Below are 17,882 nucleotides of genomic sequence, written 5' to 3'. Positions count from 1 at the left end.
CGCCCAGGTTCCTACTGCTCGTCTAAAGCCACCGCCCTGTCCTACATCCAGACTCACATTCCAAACAGCCTGCCACTGGGCGCTGTCCCCTCACACCAGGTCCACGCCTAACTCCCAAAGTTCCTCTTCCAGTACTCCTCTCGGCTTTCCTATTTCTCCGAAAGGCACCACAGTTTCTCTGTAGTGTCCTAAACGATAAAGATCTTGAATTACACCCCAGTTTAACCAGCTGTCAAGTTCAACAGATTCTTTATTCCTGCTCCCCTCGTTGTGGGTCCCCCTTTCCCATCGTCACCAACTGCATGGCCTCGTGCTTCTAAAACCAATGTGACAGTGTCCAGACGGACCCCCCACCCTCAACTCCACTCCGGCACCCTCCAGTCCCCTGTACTTCCAATCAGTCTCCAGAACCAGGTCAAACGATGGGCGCCCCCCATCCTAATCAGCCAGTCTGTGCGCTGGCCGGGAGCGCATCCAGGTGCCCCACGCCCCGTCTTTACACAAGCGGAGCTTTCTGCTTAAAACCTGCCTGCCCTTCCTTCTCTATCCTACCCCACTCCGTGAGCCTCTAGGACCACCTGCTAAACAGAATCCTATTCGTCCAGTATTTGGGGGTTTTTTTAGATTTTATTTATTTTTTTGAGCGAGCGAGGGAGTGCTCATGCACACAGGCAGTGGGGAGGGCAGAGAGAGAGGGAGAAGCAGGCTCCCTGCCTAGCACGGAGTCTGATGACGACAGGGAGCTTGATCCCAGGACCCCGGGATCATGACCTGAGCTGAACCGCCTGGTTTAAAGAAATCAGCTGTGTGGTGAGGCTTGAGACAACATGGGCAAAGCCCTTATAATCTCACATTAAGGTCCACGTCAGAGAGCAAAATCATAAAAGTGGCAAAACAACTCTGTTGTGGGAAAGGCAGACGAAAACCTACCATGGAAAACATGACTGTGTCTCCTCAGAGTTGGACGGGGTTTCTGTAGGGTGGGGTGGGGGCGGGGCGGGGGGGCACTAGATTTGGTTTCTTTCTTTCCACATGTCTCTATTCACAAACTGCCAATCCTTTTCTATTTTATATTTTTTTCTAAGGAGTTTATATAACTTTCATAATGAAAAAAAAAAAAAAACCCTTGCAAAACTTAACTGTTCCCCCGGGGCCTACAGCTCTGGAGGACGGGGAGATCGGGGTGCGGCGAGCGCGCGGGGGGGAGGGGGGCAGGCGAGCGGGCAGGCGAGGGGGCGCTTCCGCGCAACAGCGTCCGACCACCCGGCCCGGAACGACCGCTGCTCGGCTCAAACGCAGGGTCGGGACAAACGCCTATACGGAGAAGGGCGGGCGAAGGGAAAGGAAAGCGGTGGGACCCCGGGCGTCCGGGAGGGTGACTCTGCTTGTGAGCCCCGCGGGACCGGCTCGGGCGGGTCTGCAGGCGGCGGCGGCGGCGGGGCCCGACCGCAGGGCCTGGGGACCGCGAGCGCCGCGGGCTCTGCCCCTCCGGCGGCGACGATGGCGGCGGCGGCTTGTAAAGTGCGGGTTAAATTTCTCTTCTGAGATTCCTTCCAGAGTGGGAAAAGCGAAGCCTGGTTCGTTGTGTTTTTTACTCAAAGGTGGAGGGAAAACAGTCCAAAACGCTGAAAATGAAGTGGTCTGACCCCTGCGCGGCACTGGCGCCTCCCAAGCCGAAGACGGACAACCGCGGCCTGAGAGACACGGAGCCTCGCGGGCTGCGACTCCGGCGAAGGGGCGCGGCGTGTCGGGGACGGGGGACTCGAGGGGGACGAGGCGGTCCTGGCGGGCGGAGTGTAAAGCGCCTTCGGAGACGCGCCGCGGCCGCGCGGGGAAGCCGCCCCCACGTCCGGAGCTTCTTTCCCAGGGAGCGGCGGCTCAGCGGGGGGCGCAGGAGCCGACACACCGAAGCAGCTCGACGGACACGTCGCGGCCTGACACGTCCGCGGCAGCATCAGGCTTGAGGGAAGCGCGGAACCGGGGCGCCCGGGGGCCTCCGGCGCTGGGCCGCCGCCTTCCGCTCGGGTCAGGACCCCGGGGTCCTGGGATCGGCCCGCATCGGGCTCCCCCTCCCCCCCTCCCCGCGCCCGTGTTCCCTCTCGCTGTGTCTCTCTCTCTCAAAAAATAAATAAAATATTTTAAAAAAAGACGACGAAGTGGGGGAGCGAACGAAGATGGACGACGGGCATAAACACGAAGAACTCTGAGGACGTCCTTAGGGCGACGCAGGAGCGAAGAGGCTCCTCCCACGGGGCTCACGCTCGCGGCTTCAGGAAACTCCTCCGTCCTCTCCAGCCCGAACACCTCACGCGGCGGAACTTCTCCCGCTGGTCCCGCTCCGTCTCCGCAAATCCCCTCCCGCTGAAAACAGCCCACCCTGGTGTCTGCACTTTGGTTCCAGGACCAGGAACTGCAACCCCCCCCCGCCCCCCACATCGAACGGACCCACCCCCCAAGGGCTCGGAGGCCGAAAACTTCCGAACCAGCCTTCCTTTGCGACCAGAGCTCTCACTGGCCACTTCCGGGAGACACCGCGGTCCCGCAGCTTCAGCCGCCACCCCCCGCCGAGACCAGCCCCACAAGCCAATCAGAGCGTCTTCCCCCTCCCCAGTCTCCCCCATTCTCGGCTCCCCGTCCCCGGGGTGATCCATATTTCTAGTCAAGAGGCCGGAGGCTTAGATTACGGGTGTGGAGGAAGGGCCAGCTATTTTCTTACCAGGGAAGGGAAGGGACTGTGTACTTGGAACTGCTCCTTTAAAGGGTTCTCCTTCAGACCAACCTATTTCCATGGTGGACCGTCAAGTCCCAGCTGAGTCGTCTAGTAGAAACAAGCACCAAACTACCCAAAAAGTAGTGAACAAAGACTTCAAGTTTAGGTGAGAAAAACAAACATGGCACCCTGAGTCTCACGACTTCTCTCTTGGCCCAAGTACTGTCGTATTACTTTCTGAATTTCAGTTTCTTTGGATATAAAATGGAGATCAAAATATACATTCTCATGATCTTAAAAGTTTTCATCGTAAGAAACAACAAATTTTGTAACCATGTTCGGTAATAAATGTTAACTAGACTTACTGAAGTGGTCATTTTGCAATAGGCCAATATCAAATCATCCTGTGGGATACTGGAAACTAATATAATGTTGCATGTCAATTATATCTCGACAGAAATACACTTCCAGAATGTTAAATAAAAAGTGTTTATAAATTTAAAATTATATATTTAAATAAAATACAATATGCACCCATTTTTACATATTTTTAAAGCCACAAAATAATTTAATTTTCATTTTGATTCAAGAAGGTCAGTGGCCAAAATTGCTTTCCCAGAAATGTCTGCTCGTGCCACTGGAGCTCTTCTGGGCAGGGACATCAGAACGCCACACACCTGCCCCACGTCTTCTGAATGCCTTGCGTCCTCTCCCCTTTGACCAAGTCTGACCATTCTTTAAGTCACCAGTTTCTTTGCTCTTGGGGGTTCTGGGGTCACAGACCTCTGAAAATTTGGGGAAACCTACAAACCTTCTCTATAGGAAAAACGTGCCTACCCACCCCTTCACGTAAACTTGCCCTGTAATCGAAGGCACTCCCTTCCAGGTTACAAGCCCACCCTTTCAGTCCAGCGCTGACTGACTTTCCACAAAACTCCTGTGGCTCTCACAGTACACGGCAGCCCAGGCCAGAGACTGCCCAATCCCCCGAACATCACCTGCTTCATCGGATTCTGGGAGTTTTGGTGTTGCTCAGGACACCTGCACAGGGTGTCGGCTCCTCGAGGACACAAGCTACATTTCTGCCTCAGGCTGCCTAACCAAGTCCTAAATAGTTGAAAATATATTTTCCAAATGAGGATGGAAATCCCCCCGGGTACTTACCGGTATTTGAGTAATTCTGGAGAATATTTTGACTTGGCTTTGAAAATCACCTGCAATGACAGACAACATCGGAGTTGGGATACCATATACCGTCACCAACAACCCAACACCGTCCCTTGCAAGTCCTCTTTCCCCTTACACCAGGCGCCAGGGCCCCGGTTCTGAAACTGAGACGTTGGCTTTGTGAGAATGCTTGTTAAGCTAAACACTTTTCAAGCTATCCACGGAATTCCAAAAGTAAAGATATTTATTAAGCGTTTGCCTTCAGCATCCTGGGACTGAGGCCCGCATCAGGCTCCGCACTCAGTGGGAAGGCTCCTTCTCCCTCTCCCATCCACCCTGCTTGTGTTCTTTCTCTCGCTGTCTCTCTCCATCAAATAAATATTTTTTTTTTTTTAATAATGGAAAGGGGGCGCCTGGGTGGCTCCGTGGGTTAAAGCCTCTGCCTTCGGCTCAGGTCATGGTCTCAGGGTCCTGGGATCGAGCCCTGCATTGGGCTCTCTGCTCAGCGGGGAGTCTGCTTCCCCCTCTCTCTGCCTGCCTCTCTGACTACTTGTAATCTCTGTCTATCAAATAAATAAATAAAATCTTTTAAAAAAAATTAAAAATAAAAATAAAATTAATGGAAAAGGTTAAAAAAAGGCAGGGGGCGGGGGACTAAAGGTATTATTGGTCTACCACAGCCAAGTACTTCTCTTAGTAAGATTCACATCTGTACTTCCCCTAAAGATCAACAGTCCACCCTCACCCTCCCTTAGAATTTTCACTGGCACCAAATTCATGTTGTTTGAACCTAAGCGTCCACCCACCCAGGTCTCAAATTCGGCAGCCCACTTCCAACGTCTCTGGGCTATCGAAGCATCAAACGACCATTATTTACAGGAGAAAACATCACACGTTGGAATCTCTCCACATCTTTCGTGTCCTGCCCCATCGCCGATATGTCCACGCAGGGCACAGCGGCCAGCCCGGCAGAGCCTCTGAGGAGGCAGAGGAGAGGCAAGGTAGGTGGCAGCTCCCACTCCAGCCCCAGCTGCGACGTGGCCTCTATGGCCACAGCACGTGCACATGGGGGCTTCTGAGGCAAGCGCAGGAGGCCCCCAGGGGTGTTGGGGGGCTGGCTGGGGGACTGAGACGGGGTAAGACGGAACAGCAGGACACGTGCTCATGCCTGCGCTCTCCCCAGATCCCTGGTGTCCATGCGGCGGGGGCAACCCTGGAAGAAGGGCGAAGCCCCTGCTTTGGGTGGTATCGGGACCCGCGTCCCCTGCTGCCCAGCAAGGCCTCTGCACCGAGTTCCCAGACCCGCTCCCAGCCTCGGCCTGGCCCGCTGGCCCTCTCGGACCCACCCCTCCCCACCAACCTCGCACACGCTCTCCCGCTTCTCAGTTCTCTTTGTGTTCGGTGCTTCTCCCACATTTTGCTCAGTGCCTGAAAATAGCTAAGGGGCTGACACAATGCCCGAGCTGGATGGAGGGAAGGACAAGGGAGAACAGGGTGGGCACCGCAAGTGGGGGAAGGGAGGCGCGAACAGGCAGCTCTGGGACCTCTGAGGCCACGCCACACAGGAGGTGAATATCGCTGCCCGCCTGCCGAAGGAAGACTCAGTGAGAAATCCGTGTGCAAGAGGGATATCTGAAGTAACCCCAGGAAATGCTTCGGTGGATCCCAAGTACGTGGCTAAGCGTGCTGACGCAGAGGTCACAGGGAGCCTCCGTGGGGACTGTTTGGGTCAGTTCCCAGAATACATCTGCAACAGGAGAAGTCATTTCCCTCAGGAGCCTTCTAAAAGGCATTCCCCTGAGGACCCTCAGTAGGTAATTCTGACTTATATGTGCAGAAGAGGCACTGTGGAAAACAGTATGGAGAGGCTTCGAAACATTTAAAGAAGGAAGATCATATGATCTGGTAATTCCACTACTGGGTATTTACCCAAAGACAATGAAAACACTCATTTGAAAAGATATCTGTACCCCTATGTTCACTGCAGCATTATTTCCAACAGCCAAGATATGGAAGCAACCTAAGAATCCCCTGACAGATGACTGGATAAAGAAGACAGGGTATGTATACACAATGGAATATTACTTGGTGTTAAAAAAGAATGAGATTTGCCATTTGCAACAACGTGGATGGACCTATGGGGTATTATGCTAAGTGAGATAAGTCAGAGAAAGACAAGTACTGTATGATTTCACATTGATGAGGCATCTGGAAAAAACAAACAAACAAACAAAAACAAACAAGTAGACTCTGAAATGCAGCAAACTGGCGGTGGCCAGAGGAGAGGTGGGTGGGGGGATGGGTAGAATAGGTGATGGGGTTTAAGATGTACAAACTTTCAGTTATAAAATAAATAAGTCACAGAGTTGAAAAGTACAGCATAGGGAAGATAGTCGGTATTGCAATAACGTGATATGGTGACAGATGGTGACCACACTCCTCATGGTGAGCATGGAGTAATGCACAGACTTGCCCAATCACTACATTGTACACCTGAAACTATTACAACAACTGTGTGTCAATTATACTTCAATTAAAAGAAAAAAAAAAAGGAATCACCCGGGGAACTTGCCAAAGATGCAAATCCCACAGCCCCACCTGGGGAGGAGTCTGGGGAGGGGCCCAGGAACCTGCATGTCACTAAATTCCCCAGCCCAGGTGATTCTGACTCAGCTAGTCCAAGGACGGCCTCTTGAGAGATACCGCTCCTCTTGAATAGCTCCGCAACCATTCACTTACAACACGCGGAAAGAGGCGATCGCAGTAACCGGACGACACGGAGAGTCAGGGCACAGCGCAGAGACCAGAGATCAGGGGACGCTGGGGGTCCACGGACAGTCCCCCAGCCAGACCTCCCTCCGATGTCCAGTCACACGCTGCCATGGGAGACTCTCAGGAACAGACTCCATGTCTGGGGAGGGGGACACGCAGATACTCCCACAGACTTTACAGAAAGCATATCCACCCATCCCCCGGCCCCCACTTAAGCCACACTTTCCAAGCTTCATCGGTAAGCATTCTGAACCTACAAATGATTTTGCTTCTGACATGAGTTCTGTATCTGTCCTAAACTGTTTTTGGAAGGAAGTAGGAAGTGGGAGTTGACATGACAAATAAATTGAAATGTTTGGTAATTAGACAAGTATGTGGCAAAGGACACTGCCCTTTCTGTAAAGGGGTCCCGTAGTCCGGCTTCACCTGACAATCCCCCCTGGCATTTTAGGCAAGTCCCATCACCTTTGGTGTTTCTCTGTAGCCTGTAAGGAGAAATGTTACAAAACAACCTCTCTTAGGAACAGATTAATGCGGGACTCCAAAGATTTGCTACAAAATATGACTGTTTCACGCGACACAGAACAACGGTTTTGGAAAAATTCGCCTTAAATAGTACTTGGGCCTTGCTTTTAATAATTCTTCATTATTTAAAAATGTTAGTAGTTTTTACCTAAGAATTCACAGATATTGGGCAGCTAAGTTGGTTAAGCATCTGCCTTCAGCTCAGGTCATGATCCTGGGGTCCTGGGATGGGGCCCTGCGTCGGGCTCTCGACTTGGAGGGGAGCCTGCCCCTCCCTCTCCTCTGTCGGCTGCTCCTCCTGCTTGTGCTCTCTCTCACGCTTTGTAAAATAAATAAACAACGTCTTTTAAAAAAAAAAAAGAATTCGCAGACATCGAAGTGTAGGGAAGAAACTACAGTATTTTTAAAAAGTGCTTGACCTTGTCAATATGCAAATATCTTTAATACTGTGCCACACTTAGGGGACTTGGTTGGTGGCGGGTAACTTCAGCCCGAGTGACTCAGTTTACTCACACCCGCCAGGCCTGCCCTGGTGCTCCTGGGTACGGCCCAAGGACATTCCACGGGACAGCATCCCCAGACAGGGGACAACCAACTCAGCTCTGTGCAAAGCGCTGGCAGGACTGAGAGAAAACTGTGACAGTCCTGCCTTCAACAGGCCTACAGCTAGAGAGGGGACACCCAGAGGTGACGAGCCGGGACGCAGACCAGAAGGCTGCAGCCTTCGCTGGTCCGAGCTCAGGCAGCGAGCAGGTGGGCACCACCTCGTGGGGGGCACCTCGGCCTCCTCCGCCCCCGGCCCCCGCGGCCCCATCCGCACACGTTCCGCTGGGAGTGGACTGCACAGTCGGGTGCGGGAGGCCGGCGACCGAGGCCAGCCCGGACCCGGAACACCCTTCCTGGAACACGGGGAAGGACGGGGTTCTCAGCTGCCACGGTCAAATACGCGGTCTAGCACTTAAGCCTTCTCAGCAATCACGCGCTCTGCCCCAACGCCTCCCCCTGCACACACTTACTCTGAGCCAGGGCTTCTCAGGGCGTTCCTCCAGAATTGAGAACTAATAAATGCTACTGGAAATTAAGCGTCAAATGATCAAATAAATTTAGAAACTGCTAGGCTACATGGTTTTCCCCACAGGAATTTCCCAGTCTTTAAAGGACTGCTGCAAATCGTCAAGAAAACATATAGCACGCGGCAGTTTTCCAAACTTACGTGGCCACTTACAGTCTTCTGAGTGTTCTGAGGAACAGAGTTTGGGAAACACTGCCCTAGCCACCAAGCATGGACAGACACTGTCCGTGTCACTGTTCACCACAGCCTTAGTAAGAGTCACGGTGACTATAACACAACAAACAAGAAGGGTAACTTTAAAACAATACTCAGACCCCCCCCCATGCAGCGCCAGCAGCCACGCAGCACCCAGAGCTCGAGGGGCCCGTGGGTGAGGCGTTCCACCCCGAGGGGGTCCAGAGCCTCACCCACAGAGCTCAAACTCGTCCCTGCCTGGAGAGGGAAAGTCGTCGCCGGGGAAAGACACAACCTGATCATCAGTAAATCATCTGATGCTCTCGAAACGAACAGCCGAAGTGACAACCACATCAAAAGACAAGCCTGACCAGGATCTGTAAAAACTCGATCCACGGCCGATCATCCGTGACACATCTAGGCCTCAATGCAGCTGGGTCTACTCAAGCTGAGAAAATCCTCCTTTATTCTTCAAGTTAATTCTTAATGTTAAGGTCCTTCAAGTTGCACTTAAATTCCTGGCATTTCTGAACTGCAATATATGTATACACACATGCACACACGCCCCACACACGTACAAATACACATATATGTACATTTTGACAACACAGCGCCCGCCTCCGTTACTTCAGGTGTATAAATACCCGGATCGAGTTTCCAGGAAAATGAATCCAAACTCTCCTACTCACCCCCACCCCGATCTGTGCTCCGAGCGACGTCACTGGCTGTTGACTCGTGCCCAGAACTGGAGCTAAACGTGCTGGGTAAGCGCTGGTCTCTGGCCGGCCCCGGGGATCCCTTGTCTCACCGCCCGTCTCCTACAGTCTGTCCGGCTCCCGCTCACCGCAGCAGGGACTGGGCCGGGAGGAGACAGCTCCTGAGGGAGCGGCAGGCGAAGACGAATCACCCGTCCCTACTCTATGGTGCTCCTGACGGCACGGGCTCTGCCTGTTTGGTACAAAACCAGACCCACAGAATCGGAGCGGACGAAGACAGAGACCACGGGAGAAGCTGAGGAACACGTGAGGCCCGACGAAAACCCGTACCATTCTCACGGGCAGACGGACGGGGCGCGCACCTGGTCGGCGACGGGGTGCGCTGCATCTGGACTCGAGAACTAAAAATGGGGAAGAGCTGCTCTCTGACCTCGAGAAACTCACAAGCAGACACACACACCCCCGAGGTGGGAGGAGGGCAGAGAGGTGGGAGGCGATCTGAGGAGGAGCGGGGAGATGTGGACAGGTGTGAGGGGCCGTGCGAAGGTGTGGGGAGGTGCAAGGAGGCATGAGGCGGTGCAGGGAGCTGCAGGGAGGGGTGAGGCCGTGTGAGGACGTGTGAGGGGATTTCTGAAGGTGTGAGGAGGTGTGAGGGGTCCGGGGAGGTGTGAGGAGGCACGAGATAGTGTGGAGAGGTATGCAGAGGCGCGAGGAGGTGTGACGGGATGTGGGGAAGGCATGAGAAGTGTGAGGGGGTATGAGGAGATATGGGATGGGAGGTGTGAGGGGCGTGATGAGGTGCGATGAGGCGTGAGGGCAGGAGAGAGCGTGGGGAGGTGAGAGATGGGAGGTGTGAGGGGGCATGAGAGGGTGTGAGGAGACATGATGCGGCACGAGGAGGCATGAGGCAGGGAGGTGTGAGGAGAGGAGGCCGCCAGGCAAGGGGCACCTCAGCGCCCTGGGGAGGGCAGCGTCACAGCCACAGGGCTAGGCCGCGAGGGCCCGTCAGGCCGGGGCAGCAGGACGCAGGAGGGGTGGGATGGGGGTAACCCCGTCAGCAATCAGGGTGCAGGGGTGAGGACGAGAGGCAAAGGGCCTCTGTGGGCTGAGCAGGAAGGACAAACAGGCGTGTGTTTAAACGCGAAGGGAAGACAGAAGGGAAGCGAGGAGTGGTCCGTCGGCGGTCGGGGAGATGCGGAGTGACCGCTCGGGCTGCAGCGTTTCTTTCGGGGCTGACGAAAATCTCCTAAAGTCGGCCGCGAGAAGGCTGCGCAGGCTGAGAGCGCCCCTGAAACGGGCCGCCTGGGAGGTGGGCCACGTCCCCACAAACACGCAGGAGCGGCGGGGAACTGGGCGGCGGAGCAGGGACCGAGGGGCCCGGGTGGGGCCCGGCCCGGCAGCGGAGGGGAGCGCGGCCGGCGGGGGGGCTCTGGGGGGGTGAAAGAGGGAGGCCCCGCCGGGGCTGGGACCTTGCTTTTACGGTGGGGAGACCCAGATAATGAGAAGGGCTCTGGGGGTCGGACTGGTGGAGGGAGAAGCCGGACGGCAGAGGGCGGTGGACGGTGCCCCGAGGGAGGCGGACGGCGGGAAACTGAGGGGGCCCAGGAGGGGGTCACGGGGACAGCCGGTGGCCCTGGGGGACTGTGCGGTCTGGCTGGAGCCCTGATGTGAAGGGACAGTCCGCCGTGCTTCCTGGGGAAAGAGAAGGTGAACAAAGGGACCAGGCCTTTCCCCGCCGTCCGGCTGCTGGGTACCGAGGCGGGGAGACCGGGGAGAACACCGGGGTTTTCCGGCGCGGCCACCGCCCTGAGGGCTGGAGCGCGGGGCGGGGCGGGGGCGGCGGCCGCTCCCCTCAGAAAGGCAGCATTTCCCCTCGCAGACGCCGGGGTCTCAGCTTCACTTCCACTGCGGTAAAAAGTCCCGCCCAAAACTGGTACCACGGGAAGAAAGCCGGGTGACTTCCCAAGAGGTCATCCGGGGCTGCGGACGCCACCGCGAGCCATCCTGGCCCCTCGGGTTCTGATTTAAGACCACGCTGAGGGAGGCGTGAGGGGAAGCCGGAAGGCCCGGCAGACCCTGAGGCCGCGGCAGAACGTGGGCAACCCCCGGCCTACCTGCGGGCCCGCCTTGGGGGCCGTCGGTCACCCCAGGCCCCTCGCACCACCCTTCAGAGGATGCCAGCGGGCCCAGTGGATGACGTCCGCGCCGGCGCCGGGGCAGAGCCTCTCGAGCAGCTGCCGACCCGGTCCCTCCCCTCACAAACCACAGCGCGCCACCCTGTCAGCAACTGTTCTCCTCTCTGAACTCCCGCTCGCCCGCTTTCCCTCCCGCTCGCCCACGCTGGCATTTGCTGCCTCACGATCATTTTTCCCAATGTCATGCTGGCTGCTTCTTTGTGGGTATGACAGTGTCCCTTGTGCATTCAGCGAAATTAAACAAAAGTAACCGCTGTCCCCAGAGGCAGTGTCCGCGGCTGAATGGAGCCCTTGCTCCCGGACTCGCACTCGGTTCAGAGGCTCTGTACGCAGCCGTCCTGCTCCGCACCACCCCCCGCCTGACCCAGGTCCCTGCGTCTGCCCTTCGGGGCCACCACTCCCGGGAAACGAACAGGCCGAACAGACACTCCCCACCTGTCCCGCCCGAGCGGGCTCCAGGCTGCGCACACCCGACCTGCTGTGCTGGGGGCCGGCCACGGCTGAGGCCCCGGGGAGACCCTCCCAGCAGCCAAGCAGGCCGAAGTCAAAAGAAACCAGTATGCCTCTCCACACACTCTCTTTAAAAGTTTTATTTATTTATTTGACAGACAGAGATCACAAGTAGGCAGAGAGGCAGGCAGAGAGAGAGGAGGGAGCAGGCTCCCTGCTGAGCAGAGAGCCCAATGCGGGGCTCGATCCCAGGACCCTGGGATCATGACCTGAGCCGAAGGCAGAGGCTTTAGCCCACTGAGCCACCCAGGCGCCCCCCCCCCACACACACTCTCTCTTTAAATGTATATATGCAAATTCACTTGAAAATGTTACAAATTTGGACCACCTGGGCGGCTCAGTCCTTAAGCATCTGCCTTCAGCTCAGGTCACGATCCCAGGGTCCTGGGATCAAGCCCTGCATCGGGCACCCTACTCAGTCAGAAGCCTGCTTCCCCCTCTCCCACTCCCCCTGCTTGTGTTCCGTCTCTCGATGTGTCTCTCTATCAAATAAATAAAATTTTTAAAAAAGAAAAACAGGAAAATGTTACAAATTTATGGTAGGTTTAAACTTCATTATAAAGTATGTCACATATACCCGAAGAAACCACGTAACTCGGGGACTCCTGGGGGGCTCAGTCGGTGAAGCGTCTGCCTTCAGTTCAAGTCATGACCCTGGGGTCCCGGGATGGAGTCCTGTACCGGGCCCCCTGCTCCACGGGGAGCCTGCTTCTCCCTCTGCCTGCTGCTTCCCCTGCTTGTGCTCTCTCTCTGACAAATTCAAAAAAATTTTTCACAAAAAAAAAGTAATAAACTACTTAGCCCACACTTATGTACCCACTGCACAGTTCAACCTGCAACACAATCCTCTTTGCTCCAGCTCAGTTTTATTTTTAATAAATAAAAAAGGTATCACTGATGCCCCAGACATCTCTCCCCCCAGTTCTAATCCCTCCCTCCTCCGCAGAGGTAATCACTTTCCGAATCTAGCCTCACCGTCCCCAGGAAGGCTTGCGCGTCTACTGTGCGTGCGTGCATGTGTTCACAAATAACTCACCGTATATCGATACAGTACCTATAAAAAGTACAGAGTACCATCCTGGGTGGTTTTTCACTTCATCTGAACAACATTAACACTCTGCACACCCTCGTGCAACTTGTTTGTTTGCCCATCCTGACGGGTTCACAACGCCTGAAGGTTGGAACACACATTCCCACTGAGGCCCAGTGTCCCCCCGTCCACAGGCTGCAGCTGCGTGTCCTTCTCTGGCACAGAGACATGTAAAGATGGTTAAGAGCGTGGACTCGAGCTGGCTCACCCGGACCTGAGTCCTGGCTCCAACCGTTGGCAGCCATGCGACTTTGGAAACGTTACATAACCTCTCTGCGCCTCAAGTACCCCATCTGTCAAATGAAAGTAACCACAGGACCCACCTCGCAGGTTTCTGAGAGGGTCAGGTGAACTAACACACATCCCGCACTTAGGCAAACGCCGGTCACCTCGCAGACACTCCGTGTGTAGGTGTTTGCCACCCCTGCTGCTGTTACTAGTCCTTGAACGTGTTCTCAAACCATGACTCCAAATACACACTACTACACCGTGACCACAGAGGCCTTCTTGACCATAAAAGGAACTTTCACACTCTGAAAGGTTAGGAACCAGACACATTCGCTGTTCGCACTTATGGACCCTCCGTGCTGCCCACTTCCTGATACATCGGGGAAATTATGCAAACCTGAGACGCTGGTCTGCCCAGGTGACAGGCGGCGGTCAGCTGCCTCCCTCTGAGCTTCTCTGTGCTGAGCACCCTCACTCACCAGAGCAGGGTTACAGGACAACACCAGTCTCTGAGACCCAAAGGGGGCACTTCTCCCCTTCTGCAGGAATCCGAGGACGTGCACGAGCTCTAGGGGGTCGGCCATCAGGTCAGCTCTCTACGAAAGTGAGTGCGAGCCTGGTGTCTTCATGGGTGCAGAGACGGACCATGCCCTTAAAGCCATGGAAATCCATGGAGGAAAACGGCCTTAGAATTCTGCGGTTCGACAGCCTGAAGCCTGAAGCCAGGTGGGCTCTGTCTGGGTCCCGGGCAAGCCCCAGGTGAGGGGCCTCCAGGGACCGGGCTCAGGGTCAGGTCGTCACCATTTCAACTCCTGCCTTTGAACTTGGCCAGCTCACAGCCAGAGGAGCGAGTCCCGCTCACTTCCTGGCCTCATGCTGCCCCGAAGAACACAGACAGAGTCCCCAGCAACGAAGTGAGCTGCTTTTGCGCGTGATCTCAGGAAGGACAGTGACCCTGCCTCCCCTCTGAACTCCCCTACAAGTGGTGCTAGCTGTCTCCCGCCCTCCTGACCGCTCTGCTGTCCTGTCCCGTCAGGCTGACCCGACACCCGAAACGTCGCACAGTGGGGGAAGGAGCAGGACTGGTCTCGCGCCTGGACTGCCTGACTCAGTGCTCACTCGGGGAGCAGAGGGAAAGGTCTCACAGGAAAGGGCATCTTCACTTGCTTCCTCCCGTCCTCTCCTGTTCCCAGTTTCCACCGTTCGGCCAAGTTCTGCTCCCACCTCCACGCCCCCAGTGGCTCGGGACAGCCTCCCTGTCCTCGTCAACAGAACTGGGTTCCATCGGACAGTGCCCACACCAGCCTTCCGCCCACTAGGCTCTAGGCCGGCGGGCAGCCCAGGAGGGGCAGTGGAAGCCCGGAGAGCGCCCCTCGCAGTCCGCCAGCGGCACACGGGGCCTGGCCCTCCGTCCCTGCTCACCCTCGCTGGCCGGCGCCGAGCGGCGGACTCAGGGGTGCGGCTAGCCAGACAACCAACAACCGGCTTGGTTCAGCCCTGATGACTTCGCTTTGCCTTTCTGGGCCTTGGTGCTCCTCCGTGAGACGAAAGGGTTAGTCCCAAAACCCGTTCAGGTGCCTTCTACCCCTAAACCTCTAGGACATAAAGGGCCTCGCCAGAGCGCTGTGGCCTTTGCCCTGGGAAGCCCCGCCCGGGCTGCTGCAGCCTGTTTCTCAGGGGCATGGGCCCCACCTGTCAGGCGGAGGAAGGAGCCGGGCCCAGCAGCCCCCACAACAGCCCGGGCCCCAGAGGCCCAGTCCCACCCCAGGCCCACCAACTCCACTGGGCAGAGGCCACGGGGAGAAGACCCGCCATCTCGCTGGGACAGATGGAGACGGACCGTGCAGACTGGCCTCCCTGGCGGGATCCTCTCTCTTCAGCCTCGTGAATGGAAAGGACCTTGACCACACAAGGTGCCACGATCATCAGTACGTTTCCGAACCGCTCCTATGGCAACCGCCACCACAGGTCACGATCCGCCGGTGGAGGCCCTCCCTGCTGCCACTGTTCCAGACGTGCATAACACGCACGTGAAATAACGCGTGAGTAGCAGGGAGGAGACCTCTTCCAGCTCGGGAAGCTTAGCCGGGGGGTCAGCGGTCTGCTAGGCCCAACGGCTCCAGGGAGAAAGGCCCCGTGTGACCACAGCGGCCCATGTCTTACCGCGGCAACAATCCTTGCACCGAATCCCCCGGAACGACAACGTAAGATAGCAGGGAAAATGCCTCGGGTGTCTTTCCCTCCCCCAAATAACTCTGCCTCAGGAGTGGGGAGAATTCTGACATTCCCCGGGAATCTTGCCCTGACTAGGAGCAGTGCGGCGCTGGCTACGGGCCGCCCGCGGGGGTCCCCCCAGATCACGTGCCGAAGTCCCGCCGCTCGGTCAGCAGACCAGGCCTCTGGGAGGCAGTGAGGTCAGGAGGGCGAGGCCCTCGTGAGGGGCACACAGTGCCGTCTCTGCTCTCCGCCACGTGCGGACCCAAGGAGAAGCTGCCATCCGCAACCTGGAAGGGCTCTCAGCAGAGCCCAACCGCGGCGACACCCTGATCGCAGACCCCCAGCTCTAAAACTAAGAGAGTGATTTGCTGCAAAACCCCCATGGTATTTGGTTACAGCAGCCTGGGGAGCCCAAGACAGTGCAGACACTGCTCCTCATATCCACCCCTGACAGGACGGACCTTCGGGACACCCCAGAGAGGAAGCGACATGGCGGGACACGGGGACCGAGGCCTCCTTCTGCTCCTGGAGCTGCCCCGGCTCACTGTGGGCCACTGGGTGGGGCCGGCAGGGACCAGGACGGTGAGGGACAAACCCACATCCCATCAGAAACAAAGAAAGGAACTGAGAATGGCACAGCCCACGAGGACAGGACCCGGGGGGGGGGGGGGCTCTGCCACCGCATCTGTGCAGGGCTATCCCGGGAGGAGGGGCTGTATCTGCTCGGAAGGGTCCCGAGGGCAGGAATGGGAGCCAGGCAGACGCCCTCCAGGCGCCCCCTCTCCGTCCCCACGCGCTGAACCCCAGGAAGCCGCCTCTGGGAACAAACCAGAGCAAATGGGTTTGCCTCACGTTTACATCGTAACAGACGTCACTGGTTCTTTAAAAACACGCAACAAGCACCCTACAGTGAGACTCGCAGAGATGAAGGAGGGACCTAAGCCCCCAACCTTCCGCTGGAAACATCCCACTGTCCCCAAGCTGGCCAGGGGCACAAGCGGTGTTCGTCACGTGGTCTGTTTTCCTCCCTCAAGGCAGGAGCCATGTTTGTCCCCAGTCCTGTCTACACAGCATCCAGAGAGTCACAGGCTCCCAGAAACACACGACAGCCCACCTCCACGTCCGTCAGTGGGGGAAAGGGTGGCCAACGGGGGCAGATACCTACAGAACAGCCTCCAGCCTCAAGAAGAAACGTCATGACAACTGCCACGACATGGATGAGCCTTGAAAACCTCACGCTAGGCGAGAGACGCCGGGCCCAGAAGGCCACAGACGGGGCGATGCCTTTGGTGGGAAACATCCTGAACAGGTCACTGCATGGAGACAGAAAGCACACTTGTGGCTGCCCGGAGCTGGCGCGAGGGGAAGGGTTTGGGGAGATGGAACCGTTTGAGAAGTGAGCAGAAGTGGCAGCTGCAGAGCAGGAGGGGCTTAAATGCCACCAAACTGTACACACACAATGGTTCCTTTTATGTTGTGTGGATTCCACCTTAATTTTAAAAACACGCTCGTTGACTGAGCGGAGGAGTCTCCAGGTTGCAGTGGAAACTGGGGTCGCCGTGTGACAGCTGTGCGTGGACAGACGTGTGCACCGTCCCCTGGGGCAGGAGTGCAGCCCTGATGGGGGGCTTAGCCCACAGAGAGCCGTGGTGCTCACATTCCGCGCGCTTCTCTCCCTGCTGCGCCTGCCACCGGTCACCCACAAGGCCCGAGGGGCAACGCAGTCCCCCACAACTCCTAGGTCTGGAAACCCCCAAAAGGGCAGCAGGAGGTAGGGGGCACCCTGGGGAGTATATCCCATAGTGTGTGGGGATTTCTGCCCTGCAGATCATGCTTAACAAGTGTCTGCCGTGAAAGGGGTAGAGGCCTGATGATGTCACACGCCGGCCACAGAAGGGAACCTGTCTCCTGGTGGCCAGGGGCTGGGGAGACACAGACGAGGGCCCTGCACCGGCTTGATGTCTTGTGACATCATGTCTGTCCTTCCCCATAGTCAGTGGCCCTTAGGGAAAGAAATCCCAACTTACTGCCTCTGGAACGGCACTCTCTAAGCAGGAGACGAGAACCCAAGCCCGTTTCCAACTTGTCCCAGCAAAAACAACAGGATAAAGATAGGATGCGAGCTTGGTGATAAATGCTGGGTTTGTTCTAACCTTATCCCAAGGACCAAATCCAGCTCACAACCTGTTTTTAGATAGCCTGTGAGCTAAGTGCAGTTTTTATCTTTTGAAAGATACACACACACACACACACAGAACACACAGCAGAGATCATACGGGGCTCAGAAGGCCTAGGATACGGACGCAGGCACCCTGCACTCCTTCCTTTCTCGAGGCCCCCCCACACACAAATTTGAGGAAATCAACCCACTTGTAGAGAAAAACCACTCGGACTTCATCTACCCCCATTGGTGAACAGACTCTTAACCTCCGCCCAGGGATAAATAAAAAGTGGAGTATTTACAAGGCTCTGCAGGCTCCCTGAGTGCCAGTGCAGCAGACGTCAT

At 56.4% G+C, this 17,882-nt stretch overlaps 1 protein-coding gene across 2 annotated transcripts in view; it reads right to left on the bottom strand.

Moving 5' to 3' along the window:
* GPR137B (G protein-coupled receptor 137B) overlaps positions 1–17,882 on the bottom strand; it is a 49,596-nt gene that overhangs the window by 24,232 nt on the left and 7,482 nt on the right. For both annotated transcript variants that reach the window (XM_080822694.1, XM_080822695.1), the window contains exon 2: positions 3,875–3,924. In XM_080822694.1, coding sequence (XP_080678820.1) covers positions 3,875–3,924 — 50 coding nt within the window. The remainder of the gene's footprint in view (positions 1–3,874; positions 3,925–17,882) is intronic.

The sequence above is a fragment of the Martes martes genome (genome assembly GCF_963455335.1).
Source record: "Martes martes genome assembly, chromosome: 14".
Taxonomy (NCBI): domain Eukaryota; kingdom Metazoa; phylum Chordata; class Mammalia; order Carnivora; family Mustelidae; genus Martes; species Martes martes.
This window is presented reverse-complemented; position numbering and strand designations above follow the sequence as displayed.